General features: G+C 37.6%; 1 protein-coding gene across 1 annotated transcript in view; it reads left to right on the top strand.

Moving 5' to 3' along the window:
* The window catches only part of LOC112055928 (venom acid phosphatase Acph-1), a 29,552-nt gene extending 12,557 nt beyond the window's left edge, over positions 1-16,995 (top strand). The window contains exons 4-8 of the mRNA XM_052888763.1: positions 1,325-1,582; positions 3,874-4,056; positions 7,140-7,260; positions 13,953-14,170; positions 16,362-16,995. Coding sequence (XP_052744723.1) covers positions 1,325-1,582; positions 3,874-4,056; positions 7,140-7,260; positions 13,953-14,170; positions 16,362-16,529 — 948 coding nt within the window. The 3' untranslated portion in view covers positions 16,530-16,995. The remainder of the gene's footprint in view (positions 1-1,324; positions 1,583-3,873; positions 4,057-7,139; positions 7,261-13,952; positions 14,171-16,361) is intronic.

The raw sequence follows: 16,995 nt of genomic DNA, 5'->3' as shown, positions 1-16,995 counted from the left end.
TTGTCACAGTAAGTTCTCTACTATTTTAAAGAGCTTCCGTTTTACCCACCAACTAAAATATGGATATCTTCAAGTCAAGAGTGAATAGTCATCTTGTGGGCAAGCGCGTTCTACCATAGATTGCATCATCGCCTCACAATCACGCCTAATGGGGCGTGATTGTAGCTAAGCGCTTGCTTATACAAAATAAAAAAAAAATAGTAAAAGGATTAAAAAGTGAATAAAAGTTACACCGATTTTTATGAAAGTCGCGGGCGTTCGCTAGTCAGCATAATAGCTCAACGGTAAGAGCGGTCGGACTCATCGCCGAGGTGTTGGTTCGATCCCCGCCCCGTTGGTTTATTGTCTATTACTCCTAATACAATCTTTCCCGACTAGTCGGAGTAAAAATATGGCAAGTATTCTTTAAAAAATATTAATAATAAACTCTGTAAGTCCTTATACACTACTTCACAATTGATCTCTGTGGTTCAATTTGATTGAGGCTCAGAGACCACCCTACCGGCAAAGACGTATCCCTAAAACTACATTTTTAGACCAAGGGGGCAACACATATGAGTAGAACAAACTCCCAGTGAGTGTGTCAAAAAATACCCATATATTCAAAGTCTATAGGAGTCTACAATCTTTCGACTTTTTAAATTCTACGCCGTAGTTTTAAAACAGAGGAAAGAATATTGGTTAGGCGTTAATCGGGTTTCCTAGTTTGGAATTCCGTTTAACACCTCAATTCGGCCTAACGTAAAACTGATTTCATCCCTGACTTCATTTACACCGATATTCACCATACGAACACCTCCGGTTCTATTGGAATTGGATTTTAAATTGGTCGAAATTTTCGAATTCCAGGTGTAATTTTGGCTGCCGGATTAAACGAGCCAGGCAAATTTTGTAATAACTATTTGTGTACCAGCGATTTTAAAAACACATATCCTACAAAGTATATACTTTTTAACAGAGTAAAAAAATATGTACTTAGTACTATTATAAAAATAAATCGAAAAATACTCAAAGAAGACACAATTTTAGATTTACTTAAGTCAATATCCACTGATAACCAATGGTTAAAGTAGTCAACCATTCGAAATCGATTTCAAAATGTTTTTCAAAATATACTTTGCTAATCCGTATAAGAAACCCTGGATTTCTAGAATATTTAATCACTAGCTGACGCCGCGTGGTTCCCGTTCCCGTAGTAATACGGGGATAATATGTGCTATCTAACACTGAAAGAGTTTTTCAAATCGGACCAGTAGTCCCTAAGATTAGCGCGTTCAGGCAAACTATTCAGCTTTATAATACATATCTCATTATTTGTTTACAGACTGGCAAACAGAGGTCCTTCCGACTCGGCGAATTCATCAAACAGCGATACGGCATAGAGGGTTATGGGCTTTTGTCCAGCATTTACCGCCAAGACGAGATAGCTCTGAGAAGCACAGATAAGAACCGCACCCAAATGACTGCCCTGATGGCAATGGCGGCTCTATACCCACCTAAAGTAGAACAGCAATGGGGTGAAGGCTTGGGTAAAATATGGCAGCCAGTTCCTTATACTGCCGTACCATTGTCTCAAGATTACGTAAGTCTTAACTTTTATTCTTATTAGAACATATACTACCTATATTAGAATGGGTATCTAAAGCTGCTCTACTAGCATAAGACTAGGCAGGGAGAACAACACGAGCAGAGAAGAGGAGTGTCAATTGATTGTCAAGAAATTCCTTAACCCTACACCGGTTGGTCACAAGTCCAGAGCTCTGCTTGTTTGTTCGGTCCTCCGGCACCCGCACAGTGAATCCATGGAATGCTAAGATATTTGTGTCTATAAATATTAACTTGATGATATTCAACGGCTCTTGTGATAGATCGTGGTCACTTCATTCAGCAACATAACCTAAAACCCTACGATATGTGGTATCGTCGTCGTCATCGTCATCAACCCATATTCGGCTCACTGCTGAGCTCGAGTCTCCTTTCAGAATGAGAGGGGTTAGGCCAAAAGTCCGCCACGCTGGCCCAATGCGGATTGGCAGACTTCACACACGCAGAGAATTAAGATAATTCTCTGGTATGCAGGTTTCCTCACGATGTTTTCCTTCACCGATTGAGACACGTGATATTTCATTTCTTAAAATGCACACAACTGAAAAGTTGGAGGTGCATGACCCGGACCGGATTCGAATCCACACCCTCAGAGGTCATATCCACTAGGCTATCACGGCTCTCAACATGTCTGTCTATGTGGTATAGACAACCCATAACTAATCAGTAATAATAATCCGATTAACATCTTCGTCTAGACAAGCGTATGACCTAATGACAATTTTATACTATAGATCGGTAACGTACCTACAAATCACCGCAAAAAGTGATCCGAACAATAGGCTACAACACTGAGCGCACACATGCACAATTTTGTCTTTAATGCCATTAAATATTTATTTATGTGTAATATACATAATAATAGACGATATTTAGGTATTTTTGTTTAAATAACGTTTGTTGTTGACCACAACTAACATTGAGTTACATTGAATTTCCTCTTTTCAGCGCCTCATTTTTTATGCGCTAGTATTTAATGTCTATCTATATTGTCATGCACGACTGTTGTCGAAACAAGAAAAATAGGACAGATGATAATAATTGAACTAAACCACAAGCTCCGAATACTGAAACACACAAAGCATACAGAATACAGAAAGTGTTTTTCTGTATTCTGAGAACACAAGTATAAGCGTAAAAACATTTTGAAAAGAAAAAAGAATTCATCTAATAGATTCCTAATCTCTAATCAACTAAAGCTAAGAAGTTAAACATCAAGAAGTTTCTCCACAAAGATTAAAGGCTACTTATTTAACATTTCTCGCTCTACTTAGTCTTCAGATTTCTTAGAAAACGAAGCCAAAACAAAATAATTTTGTATTACGCAGGAAAAAATTAATCATCGTGTGTATTGTCTGGTAATCAATAATCACAACAGTATATTGATTAGGAGCGTGATTGACCCTCTCAACGTGTAATAATTATACCAGTATTAATGCTTGTAGTGCAAATACCCACAGTAATATTTGTACTAAAATAAGTATAAAATCGTTACTGTAAGATTTTAAGTTGCTTTACAAATATTTAAATTCTGTCATGTTTTTGCGGCATGTCTCAACAAATAACAGTCATAAAATATTCTCATTACCATTGAAAATTTGAAGCCTTTTGTATCTTTGAAATTCTTACAGAAATCATCTCTAAAGTAAAGTTTATAACGATCTCTGTATAATTGTAAAGGGATTGTATAATTCAGGGAGTATAAAAACTATATATAAATAATATATAATGGAATTAAAGACAAAATTGTGCATCTGTGCGCTCAGTGTTGTATTCGACTCACTTTTTGCGATGATTTTGTGGAGACGTAACCGATCTATAGTATAAAATTATCATTGCGTACGAGTATATAGTATGAGCCATGATATCCTAGTTGATATCACCTCTGCTTCTGATTCTAGAGGGTGTGGGTTTGAATCCGGTCCGGGGCATGCACCTCCAACTTTTCAGTTGTGTGCATTTTAAGAAATTAAATATCACGTGTCTCAATCGGTGAAGGAAAACATCGTGAGGAAACCTGCATACCAGAGAATTTTCTTAATTCTCTGCGTGTGTAAAGTCTGCCAATCCGCATTAGGCCAGCGTGGTGGATTATTGGCCTAACCCTTCTCATTCTGAGAGGAGACTCGAGCTCAGTAGTAAGTCTAATATGGGTTGATAACTTGAATATGATACTTGTATGGCTAAGTATAACTAAAATTATTCTCTCAATTTTTCGTAAGCGGATTGCCTTCTACTAGTTATTGAATTTAAAATGTGTATTTTCAGCTTCGTTACTACTCAAACTGCAAGCGTTTCAAGGAGTTGATGGCGATGGCCAAAGAGGAGTCTGTTCACCAAGAGTTCGTCCAGTTCAGGGACCTGGTGACAATTGTGAAGAAGGAAACGGGAAGGAACTTCACTGAAGATCCACTTCTGTTCGAGACTCTATTCGATTTGTTTAGGAGTCAGGTAATTCTAACCCTAAAACTGTCTCGCTGGTTAACATATGTGACTTCGGATCATTTGGCTGGCCTATTGTCTAGTTTTTAACTTTATTAATTATTATATTAACAACTATAAATAACGGTGTTTATTGAGATTTTTTCTTTTTTTTTTAATTCTTTACAAGTTAGCCCTTGACTACTATCTTACCTGATGGTAAGTGATGATGCAATCTAAGATGGAAGCGGGCTAACTTGTTGAGAATCCACATTCCTTTCGGTTTCTACACGGCATCGCACCGGCACGCTAAATCGCTTGGCGGTACGTCTTTGCCGGTAGGGTGGTAACTAGCCACGGCCGAAGCCTCCCACCAGCCAGACCTAGACCAATTAAGGAAACCTCAATCGGTCCAGCCGGGGATCGAACCTACGACTTCCGTCTTGTAAATCCACCGCGCATACCATTGCGCCACGGAAGCCGTCAAGATTTGAGAATTTACAATGATACTCTTATATTATCAGCCTTCCACGTCTGCGGACACTGTCGATATACTAGTTGGTTGGTCAAATAATCCACGAACAAAAATTCATTAAAACATAAGTCGCATGCCTGTATGATTTACGAATCGGACAAACGCTAGCGCAAGTTAAAATACTCGCAGCGCCATCTAGTTTGCGATGTGGGAACTAGTTTCTGTCACACAACCTTTTAATAGAGAGAGATCTCTCTCTCTCTCTTATTAATAACATCAATTCAACTGAGACATGTTATTTTCCTATTACATGATGTCCACGAAGGGTTATCAGTACTTTTACTTACTTTTTTATTCTATGACAAGTTAACCCTTGACATCTCACCTGATGTTAAGTGACTGCACTCTAAGATGTAATCAGGCTTACTTGGAAGAGGTACAAGTTTATTCTGCCCATACCTCAGACGGTTTCTACGCGGCATCGTATCGGAACGCTAAATCACTTGGCGGTACGTCTTTGCCGGTAGGGTGGTACTACCAGAGCAGAAATTAAGAGAATCTACGAAATATAAAGTCCTAAACTGACCCGAGTTGTGCATCAAACCCAGGGCCTCCATCCACAGCACCAACTGCGCCGGAGGTGTCGTCAAAACAACTTGATTAAACAAAACAAAATTATCTAAGAAAATGACAAAGTCAAAATTATGAAGTTGATATAAATAGCTGCGGAAAATGGTCTAAATAGTCAATCAGGAAAGTCATAACTAATTAGCATTTTAAATTGACGGCCTCATCTTGACGACAATTGTCTCTGGTCAAAATTATTATTATTTTGGAATATCATTAAAACTCTCAGACCAATTATTGTATAGGACCTGCCTCGCTTGATGTTACTTTTCTGTCAAAGTATTTGATCAACGATCTAATGGGATTATAAAAACTGTCTCTATAGTATCGATATTAAATAGTTGTAATAGTGTTTGTCGGTTAAAGAACTCCGTAAAAATACCTTTCTGTATAATTGAGTGGTGTGAAAAACGGGCAAAAACTTCTAGTTTAGTATAAGATATATACCAAATCTAAGCTCGTTTTCCTCAGAAAATGACAGACAATTTTGTTCGTGACTATGAGTGCGATACAGGTCCTTCTATAATTGGTCTGAGTTAAAACTTAATAATAGTTTTGAACAATAGAAATGTCTGTCTTCATTTATAAAAATTTTAATAAAAAAAAATTCAACCGACTTCCAACTCTAAAATTAACCTAAACTAAAAAGCAAAAAATAACATCTTACCTATGTGCTACCTTCTGATCAGTTTGAAGGCGGTGCCAAGCCAGTGATGTTTTAATTGAAGCCATTTAAATAACACAATTTCTGTGGTTCTTTCAGAAACGGCTTTAATTAAAACATGACACTGGATTGGCACCGCCTTCAAACTGATCAGAAGGTAGCACATAGGTAAGATGTTATTTTTTGCTTTTTAGTTTAGGTTAATTTTAGAGTTGGAAGTCGGTTGAATTTTTTTTTATTAAAATTTTTATTTTTTAATTTTTAGTGTTAGCACACCTAACTGAGTGTGAACAAAAATTAATGAGCAATTAGTTGAAACGTTATTTTCTTATGATAAGTATCTAAGTCCTACAATCCCAATTTTAAAAATACTACCTTAACTCATATACAAAATGTCACTCCCCCTTTATCCACATGTAATATAAATATTCAGAAAAACATGAAAGGTGACTGTCCTCCGTCTTCATCACCAGACCCCCTATGCAGTCACAATCCATATGGGTGGAAAGTTCTCATCAATATAAAATTTATCAAGTCCAAACACAAGGTAGCTACTGTGAACCGTCGAGGAGTTCCCTTAACTCTCCTTCATCTTCATCACCAGACCTTTAATACAGTCACAACCTATCCAGGTGGAAAGTTCTCATCAATACAAAATTATCAAGTCAAAACACAAGGTAGCTACTGTGAACCGTCGAGGAGTTCCCTTAACTATTCTTCGTCTTCATCACCAGACCCCTAATACAGTCACAACCCATCAAGGTGGAAAGTTCTCATCAATACAAATTTATCAAGTCCAAACACAAGGTAGCTACTGTGAACCGTCGAGGAGTTCTCTTCACTGTCCTTTGTCTTCATCATCAGACCCTTAATACAGTCACAATCCATCTAGGTGGAAAGTTCTCATCAATACAAATAAATCAAGCCCAAACAAAAGGTACCTGCTGTAAGTCGTTGACGAGTTCCATCGTCTGTGTATCAGCTCCATCATCAGACCAACTCCAGACCTTCATAAAATTGTAGTGGTTTAAAATACCTTATAGAAACACTAACAAACGCACTAGCCGTCTCTACAATTTTCGAAAGTTCCTCTCGATTTCTCCAGGATGCCATCATCAGATCCTGACATGAAAAAAATGGGACCACCCTGGAATCAAACCCTTCAAAACAAAAAAAAAATTTTCAAAATCGGTCCACAAATGACGGAATTATCGCTGGACATACATAAAAAAAAAAAAAAAAAAAAAAAAAAAAAAACATACATACAGCCGAACGTAGAACCTCCTCCTTTTTGGAAGTCGGTTAAAAATGCTTCAGTATTTTTAATGGCATGGTTTTCTGTTTCAGGTTAGTCTAGGCCTCGATATTCCAGAATGGGCAAAACCGCTTTTGCCCAAACTGGGGGAAGCTGCGAGGTTGGCTTACCGACTGTACTTCCGCTATGACGAAATGAAAAGACTTGGAGGAGGTCAGTTGTTTTTTTTTATTTCGATTTTCTTGTTTAGTTATGTTTTATTGTTTGTGTTAAGTTAAGACTCTGAAAGTACAAGACCTATTTAAACTTTTGTTTTTCCATTTTTCTGCTACTTTATCTACGAGTAACATATTTCCCGTATTCCCACGGGAATAAGAACTACGAGGATGAATCCGTGGGGTGTCTGTCAGTTAATTGAAAATGGAAAAAAGAGGCTAAAAATTTAAAGTAAAATTAGCTAGACTAAGAGCAAGACAAGTCGGAATTCAAGTACTTAGTATTATATTAAAGTTATAGCTAAGTACATACTTAGTATTATATTAAAGTTATAGCTAAGTACTTAGTATTATATTAAAGTTATAGCTAAGTACTTAGTATTATATTAAAGTTATAGCTAAGTACTTATTATTATATTAAAGTTATAGCTAAGTACTTAGTATTATATTAAAGTTATAGCTAAGTACTTAGTATTATATTAAAGTTATAGCTAAGTACTTAGTATTATATTAAATCTATAGCTATAGTTATTGTTGTGTGGCTGGACTGCTACTATAATAAAAGCAGGAAAGGAAAAAAATCCAACATTTTGTTAGCCCGATCCGACCTCGAGACTCAGAGATAGGTTAAGCTCATATATTTTTTAAGAGCCATGATAGCCCAGTAGATGTCCTGAGATGGGCTGGTCTTTGATTCAGAGGGCGCAGGTTCCAATCCGGTCCAGCGCATCCACCTTCTGATACTTACATTTTAAGAAATTAAATATCACGTGCCCGAAACGGTGATGGAAAAACATCGTGAGGAAACCTGAAAATTTTCTCAATTCTCTAAGAGTATGAAGTCTGCTAATTGACATTTTACCCCGCATTGGGTCAGCGTGATGGAATATTAGCATAAACCCTCTCATTCTAAGAGGACACGTGCTCAATAGTGACCTGAATATGGATTGCTAATGATGATATTGTTATATAAGGAAGCGCTTAGCTGTAATTAGTAATTACGCAATGATAGTAAGCAATTATACGGCATCAGGTGAAACGCGTTTACTTAAAAGACGTCTATTCACTGTTGATTCTTCTTCTTCTTCTGCTTAATCGTGCAATCTTGGCAGAGTGGTCGTGGTTTCATCAACGTGCAAAGCTTTCCCAGTTCTCCACTTTTGGCTTTCTTGGTTATCAACCCATATTCGGCTCTTAGAATGAGAGGGGTTAGGCCAATAGTCCACCATGCTGGGCCAATGCGGATTAGCAGACTTCAAACACGCAGAGAATTATGAAAATTCTCTGGTATGCAGGTTTCCTCACGATGTTTTCCTTCACTGTTAGAGACACGTGATATTTAATTTCTTAAAATGCACACAACTGAAAAGTTGGAGGTGCATGCCCCGGATCGGATTCGAACCCACACCCTCCGGAATCGGAGGCAGAGGTCATATCCACTGGGCTGTCACAGGTCTGTTACTTTTGGCATTATGAAATACTAAATCGGTCCAACAGTTTGAATTCTCCCTTTGGCCTCTGGACCTTATCCCTTCGACCTGGCCTTTCATCCCAACTGCTCAATTGAACTCTGATTTCTGGAGATGTGGCCAAAGAACTGTAAAATCCGAAAACAGTCAACGAAAGTCTTTCGTTTATCTTTAGTTTAGACTTGAAGATAGAAATAGATAAATTGAAATTAGTATTAATGAAATTCACAGCAATTAATTTCAAGTCAATCTTCACCCACTCTCGTGTTAGGTCAATAGACACATAATTTCGAGCCTAGGCATCTCAACATGAATATTGTATTAATATATTAATTTATTCTACGAACTCACAGATGTGGAAGTCACGCATTTGCCTCTCAGACTATTCGATTTATTAAGTTTTCCAAGGATAAGAATATTGCCTTGTTTCATTATTATTTTATGATGTTTACTAATAATAATGAAATTTGCTTTACTTGTAGTTAATCTAAAAGTAAAATTCTTAAAGACCTAGGAATTAAGGGACTTGTAAGAGATTCGTTTTGGGTTCATATTTTTGTTTCTTCGTACTGTAGGGCACTAAAACTATTACTAATCATTCGCCTTTTTGGTTAAGTGTATTGCAAAGCTTAAATGAGCTATCGCCGAAGACAAGACATGGTGCTGAAATTTTGAAATAGAATAGATTTATCATACTACTAAGTTCGTGGATGTTTGTAAATGACGAATAGGTAACCCTCGTACGTATTTTTCCACCTTTCCTATAAGGAGGGAGGTCTGCAGGCTAATTCACTATCTTTGACGTGTGCTAGTTGACATACGAAATTGAGATTCGATATAAAAATGTCATCCGGTGCTTACTGGTGGATATCACATAGTAAGGCCATCTGGCCCTACTGTGGACCGTGTAAAGATGCCTATAATTACACGTAAAAAATATTGCTTCTCAGAAAACAATTCCATCATTTGTCTCTATGACTCCTGCTGGCCTATTCACTGTTTTAGTCTTTATTAAAAACCAGTTAAAATGAACATCAAATCGACTAAGAAATGTCGTCTACCTACTGTATGATATCCACGAAGGGTTGTCACTAGAATCTCAATTTCGAATAATAATAATATATAATAATAATAAGCCTGTTTATTTCCAATCCAAATAAAAAAATAACAACGTACAAGCAATTTTTAAACTTAAAAACTAACATAATATTATAAACTAAAAAAAAATGCGTTAATATATTAATTGCTGTCGCTTTCTTCGTTACCATTGATCGGAACCCCTTCTCGGGTAAAGGCCTCCTCCAGCTTTTTCCAGACCTCTCTGTCTTTAGCTTTCTTTATCCAATCATTTCCTGCTATTGTTCGTATATCATCTATCCACCTTTTTTTGGGGCGCCCTCTTCTCCTTTTTCCAGTTGGTCCTTCCCATACAGTTGTCTTTAAAGTCCATCTTTTGTCCGTGTATCTTGCTATATGACCTGCCCACCTCCACTTCTGCTTTAGAGCATATTGTAAGGCATCTATAACTTTTGTTTTACGTCTTATGTGTACGCTCCTGACTTTTTGTATTCTTCTTACTTTCATTACACCCCTTTCCATTGCTTTCTGGCATACTGCTATTTTAGTTTTTATTTTAGCGTTGTAAGTCCACGTTTGGCACCCATATGTGAGAGTAGGTAGGACACAGGTATCTAGGACGGTTTTCTTAATATGGAGGGGGAGATCTCCTTTTAGGATTTCCTTCAAGGACCAGAACTTTTTCCAGCTCATATTAATACGCCGTTCGACCTCTTGTTCTTCGTTATTATCTTCGAATGATATTTGTTTCCCTAGGTATATATAGTTTTTCACATATTCAAGTGGCTTTCCGTTCAGGTTTATAGCATTTCTGTGGGTGTTCGTCATTACCTTTGTTTTATTCTCGTTCATTTTTAGTCCAACCTTTTCGCTTTCTTTATTTAAGATATTTATCATTATTTCTAGTTCTTTACTTGTTTCAGCAAATAGGACAATATCGTCCGCGAATCTGAGGTGAGTAAGTCGGTCTTGATTTACTCTTATCCCCATCGACTGCCAGTTGATATTATCGAAAATTTGTTGTAATACTAGTATAAATAATTTGGGTGAGAGGGGGTCGCCTTGTCTCACTCCTCTGCAGATTGGTATATCAGGACCTCGTACTTCTAGTTTTACGTGACTTACGCTATTATTGTAGATGTTTTTCAGTATTCTCTTATAATTTTCTTGAATTTGATATTTATTCAGAGCTTCCCAAATTGCATCGTGAGAGATAGTGTCGAACGCCTTAGTGTAGTCGATAAAAGCAATGTATAGTGGTCTATTCAATTCTCTGTATTTTTCTGTGATTTGTTGCATAACTTGTATGTGGTCCGTTGTTGAAAATCCTGAACGAAATCCCGCTTGTTCTACCGGTTGGAATTCATCAATCTTTGGACTCAATCGGCTCTGTAGAACTGATGTAAATAGTTTGTACACACTTGAAAGAAGGCTAATAGGGCGGTAATTTGCTATATCTTGAGGGTCTCCTTTTTTGTAGAGAAGGATTATGTCAGACCGTTTCCATTGCTCAGGTACTTGACCTGTGTAAAGAACTTTATTGAATAGATATGCTAGTGGGCGGGCTAATATGACAGCACCGGCTTTTAACATTTCATTTTGTATGCCGTCAGGACCAGGGCTTTTGTCTGTTTTGAGTTTTTTAATGTGTTTGGTCACTTCTCTGTCATCCACTGGTGGTACATCACACATATCTGGGGAACTATCTGTGGTTTCTTTGGTTCCAGTACAAGAGATTGAGTTTGTTGTTTTCTTATATAACTCCTTATAGAATTCTGTAGCGCAATTCATGACATCTTGTCTGGTTTCAGGTTCTTTTGATTTTAGTTTTAAATTTTGGATCCAGTTTTTATGGGTGGTCAATTCCTTGTGTGCTCTTTTCGTGCTTCTGTAGACTTTTAGGTTAGTTTCTATTATTTTGTTTCTATGGTGTTTGTAGTCCTTATTAATTGCTTTATTTGTAGCTTTAAATAGTTTACTCAATTCTTCTCTATTTTTTTTAGTTTTCTGTTTTGTTTTTAAAAGTTCAGTTCGTCTTTTAAGAAGCGTTTGAGTAGATTCACTGAGAATTTTGTTTTTAGTTTTTAGTTTTGTTTTATTTGATCTACGTGGGAGGCTGGTGGTGATAGTGTTAGCTAGTTTGTTGTAAAAATGTTGGATGTCTTGTTCTTCTACGTGTTTTATTTCCAGTTGGTTTATATTGGTTTCTAGGGTCCTCAGATATATCGATATATCCTCATCTGTCTTTAGCAGAACAGGTTGTGCTTTGAAAGAAGTTCTACTCTTTTTGCCTTGGTCTAGAATGTAGGTAGCTCTTACCAAGCGATGATCGGAGCTGAATCCGAAGCCATGTAGTACTTCAACATTTGTAATCTTGGAGCGGTGATTTGACAAAATAAAATCGATTTCGTTTTTTACTTTGCCACAAGGCGATAGCCAGGTCCATTTGCGATTTGCTCGAGCTTTGAAAAATGAGTTCATGACTGACATTTTATGTTCCAATGCGAATTTAATAAGTTTGTCTCCTCTTTCATTTCTCTTCCCGTATCCGAATTTTCCCAAAACAAGGCTTTCGTTATCGTCTATTTTTTTCATCTGGCCAATTTTTGCGTTAAAATCACCGATAACGAGGACGTTTTCTCCTGCCTGGCTTTGAGCTTCCCGAAGAGTTTCATAAAATGAGTTGATTTCTTCATCTGCAGCATTGTGAGTTGGTGCGTATACTTGTATTATTGTAAGCAGTTGGTTGTCGTATTTTAGTTTAAGTAGCGCAACCCGATCTGAAAGCGCTGTGAAACTTGAGATTTTATTTTTATGTTCTTTGTTTATTAAGAACCCAACTCCATATTGGCCAAGTGTTTCACCTTTGTAACAAAAAATGTATTTTTCATGCTCTTCGATTGCACAACCCATCTTCCTGACTTCTGCCAAGCCGAGTACATCTATTTTGATTTTTTGTAATAGGTATGTCAGTTCTATAAACTTTTCTGTTCTTGCTAAAGATCTTACATTTAATGTTCCAATTTTGAGAGTCTGCTGGGGTTGTTTGGTTTTCCTAGTCGATTTTTCTATGATTGTTGGAGGGTTATGGTCTTTTTCCCCCACGGGGACCAGCCGGCTTGGGGGAGGTTGTGTCATTTCTATTTTTTTAGAATCTTTAATGTTTGTTTGCAGTTTCCGATCGCCGGTATCTAGTTGTTATTGTTTAATTGTCGTTGGAATTGTTGACAGGGAATGAGATCGGCTTCTCATCATGTCAAAAGCATTAATCCTGTTGGTCTTTGATAGATTTTGCATTTGTTTTTTTGACTGTAATTCAGCTTGCGGTGAGGTGGACAACTCTCTTTTCCTTTTATCTGTAGTCTTAGAGTTTTCCTTCACTATGAGTTTATCGTATTTTATGTACGCAAAGTTACCTTTCTTCTTTTCTTCAAGTAGTTTGGGTTGTAATGACTTTTCGAATATAAGTCAACATATGTCTTGTTTTTATTTACAAGTTAGCCCTTGACTACAATCTCACCTGATTAGGTAAGTGATGATGTAATCTTAGATGGAAGCGGGCTAACTGGTTAGGAGTAGGATGAATTCCACACCCCTTTCGGTTTCTACACGACATCGAACCGGATCGCTAAATCGCTTGGCGGTACGTTTTTTTTCGGTAGGGTGGTAACTAGCCACGGCCGAAGCCTCCCACCAGCCAATGTCAAAGTTACTTTAATAAACTGCTGGTTATTTTTCAGGAATTAATCCTCTGCCCTTAACGAAGTGTGCCGTAAAACACCACTATTTTCTATATTCCTTTAAGGTTTTCGATCGAATCTTTCAGGATGATATTAATCGAATTAAATGACCTTTGCCTTCGATTCCGGAGAGTGTGGGTTCGAATCCGGTCCGGTGTATGCACCTCCAACTTTGTTGTGTGCATTTTAAGAAATTAAATATCACGTGTCTCAAACGGTGAAGGAAAACCTGGATATCAGAGAATTTTCTTAATTATCTGCGTGTGTGAAGTCTGCCAATCCACATTGGGCCAGCGTGGTGGACTATTGGCCTAACCCCTCTCATTCTGAAAGGAGACTCGAAGTCAGCAGTGAGCCGAATATGGGTTGATAATGATATTAATCGATCAGTTTTCTATCCCCAGGAGTTATTCTGAACGACTTCGTCAAAGCTGCCAGTGATATAGTGGCGGGGAAACAGGTACAGAAGCGGTTCCGTATGTACTCGGCCCACGACTTCAATATCGGGGCCCTTATGGAGGTGACCAAGGTGCTGAGACATGAACAAAGTCTGCCCGAGTATGGCGCGCTGTTCGGCCTGGAGATGTACCGGTCCAAATGTACGGGAGAGTTCACTGTATTGGTAAGTATATGTAGCTTTGATTATGAAGAGTTCAGTCAATCAATTAATCAATCAATTTATTTATTGGCAGATACATGCATTATATATATACAGGTGGTCGGTAGATGTAGATGGTAAATGTATCTTGCCAATTTGGCATGCAAATTATTTATTAAGTATTTAATGATTCACCATTTAAAAATGTCTCTATTTATCGTATACTAGCCGACGTGGTTTCACCCGTGTATCTTGTTCCCGGGAGAATACCGGGGATATAATATCGCCTATGACACTCGCAAATAACGTGGCTTTCGAACTCGAAAGCCACGTTATTTGCGAGTGTCATACCTACCTAACTGGTATATAAGAATTTTCAAAATCTATTCAATAGATCCAGAGGTGCCTACAACACCGGAAACTTTACCTCTTTATTAACCGACTTCAAAAAATAAGGAGGAGGTTCACAATTCGACGCGTATGTTTTTTTTTAATATTAGTATAAAATATAGCACTTGAGGCGTGCACTTTCGGATTATCCAAATTTGTTCTTGCTCCAGAGATCTTTTCTTGTATTTTTTGATTGCATAGGAACCACAAAAAGCACTTAAGCTGTGCTCACTGCACTTAAGCGGATCCGTGATAGGCAGTGGTATGCACAAGTTTTCAACTAGGGTAGGCACTATACCCGAAAAACTTTACAAAATGGAAATCCTTCATTAATACGTTGCGTAATGAGTCCTCAGGGTTGGCAGTGCATTTTTGCATGTTATATGAATATTGTACGCCAGTGTGGCGTACAATTCATATCATAAGAACAACTTACTTAAAAAACTGACCCAATTTTCAATTTGACGTCATTCAAATTCCGATGATTCTAACGTTGAACTCCCAAAAATTGAGGATTTTTAAGTTATTTATTTTAATATTTTTCAAATATACTTATTTGTAAATTACGGCGTTTGCGCCCGGTTACGGCATTTACATCGTACCGAAACGCTAGATCGCTTCGCGGTACGTCTTTGACGGTATGGTGGTCACTAACCACAGCCAAAACCTCCCACCAGCTAGATCTGTACTAATTAAGAAAACCTCAATCAGCGCAGCCGGGTATCGAACCCAGGGCCTCCGACTCTGAAAATCCATTGGGCATACATACCTTGCGCCACGGAGGCCCTCAAAAATCATCGTTATAAAATCAAAACATTATCTCCCTGCCAAGTACCAGCCCGCATTGAAGTGAGTATAAGCTCCTTAGCTTCTCTCTTAGAAGCATGGCTCGTTAAAATAGGCTAATAACTGATATTGAATAAATTGTAAATTTTCTATTTGCTAATATATTACATAAACAAAATTGAAGTGTTTGTCTGTGATTTGAAAATAACTATTTTTTCATCATTCATCAACATTATCAACCTATATTCGGTTCACTACTGAGCACGAGTGTCCTCTCAGAATGAGCGGGGTCAGGCCAACAGCTGACCCAATGCGGATTGGTAGACTTCACACACGCAGAGAATTAAGAAAATTCTCAAGTATGCAAGTTTCGTCGCGATGTTTTTCCGTCACAGTTTTAGACACGTGATATTAAATTTCTTAAAACGCACATAATAATTCAATGTTGCTTAATTATTTACAAGATACTTAAAAACACAAACGAACTTTTTAAAATTTCCGGGATAATCACTGGAACGGCTAAACCGATTTTACTTTGACTTTCACTGAAAGATAGAGGAGGTTATTCATCATCACAATCATATAAGCCGATGGACATCCACTGCAGGACATAGGCCTTTTGTAGGAACTTCCAAACATCACGATTCTGAGCCGGCTGCATCCAGCGAATCCCTACGACTCGCTTGATGTCGTCACTCCACCTGGTCGACTAACACTGCGCTTTCTAGTGCGGGGTCACCGTTCCAGCACTTTAGGACCCCAACGTCCATCGGTTCTTCGAACTATGTGGCCTGCCCATTGCCACTTCAGCTTCGCGACTCGCTGAACTATGTCAGTGACTTTGGTTCGTCAGCGGATCATCAATTCTGATTCGATCACGCAGAGATACTCTGAGCATAAATTGCTCGTCGTTTGTTTGAAGAGGAACCCATTAAGCAACATATACAGGCTATTTTAGATTCCGGAAAAACTTGATTCCCGCGGGCATCCACTAGTACTTAATAAAATGACATCCCCTGATAGTTTATTTTTCTTCCAGCCGATCTACCTGGCCAAGGCCGGTGAGTCCACCGCGCAAAACCTCCACTTCACAGGCTGTGAAGCCAACAGCCATTGTGACTGGAGTCGGTTCCAGAACAACACTAAGGAGTACCTGCTGAGCGAGCGGGAGTTCTATAACATCTGTAATATAAGAACTGAGCTGTGATTGTGAAACAAGTTGTGATTTAGTTTTAAGTATTTTTTTTTATTTTAATTATAATTCATCGTCAGTTATGATTTACTAGTTTGTGGGTCACATTGCTTTCTTACTGTTAGTTTGATCTGTCTATTTACTGTTAAATTCAGATTTCGGCATAGCTATTCAAGTCAAATCAAAATTCAAGCACTTTTGAAACATCACGTTTAATTATTCTGTCCTGTCAATAATAATCCTGTAACGTAAATAATCCTGCCAATTAATAACCTGTCAATTAATAAAAAAAAACATAGTACATACCTAACTAGTAAGTAGTTGAATACAATCAATCTAGTTTTAAGGTTTTCGGTAATATGAATCTAAAGATTTACTAAATTATAGAAAGAGTTATGTCGGCGGTTTACTTAAATAGAAACAATAAAGAACAAAAATGTTGTAAATGTTATGTTGGCAATTATACATGCTTGTTGATAAA

This window comes from Bicyclus anynana, chromosome 23 (genome assembly GCF_947172395.1).
Source record: "Bicyclus anynana chromosome 23, ilBicAnyn1.1, whole genome shotgun sequence".
Classification (NCBI taxonomy): domain Eukaryota; kingdom Metazoa; phylum Arthropoda; class Insecta; order Lepidoptera; family Nymphalidae; genus Bicyclus; species Bicyclus anynana.
The sequence above is the reverse complement of the archived record's forward strand: the minus strand, read 5'-3'. Positions and strand labels throughout refer to the sequence as shown.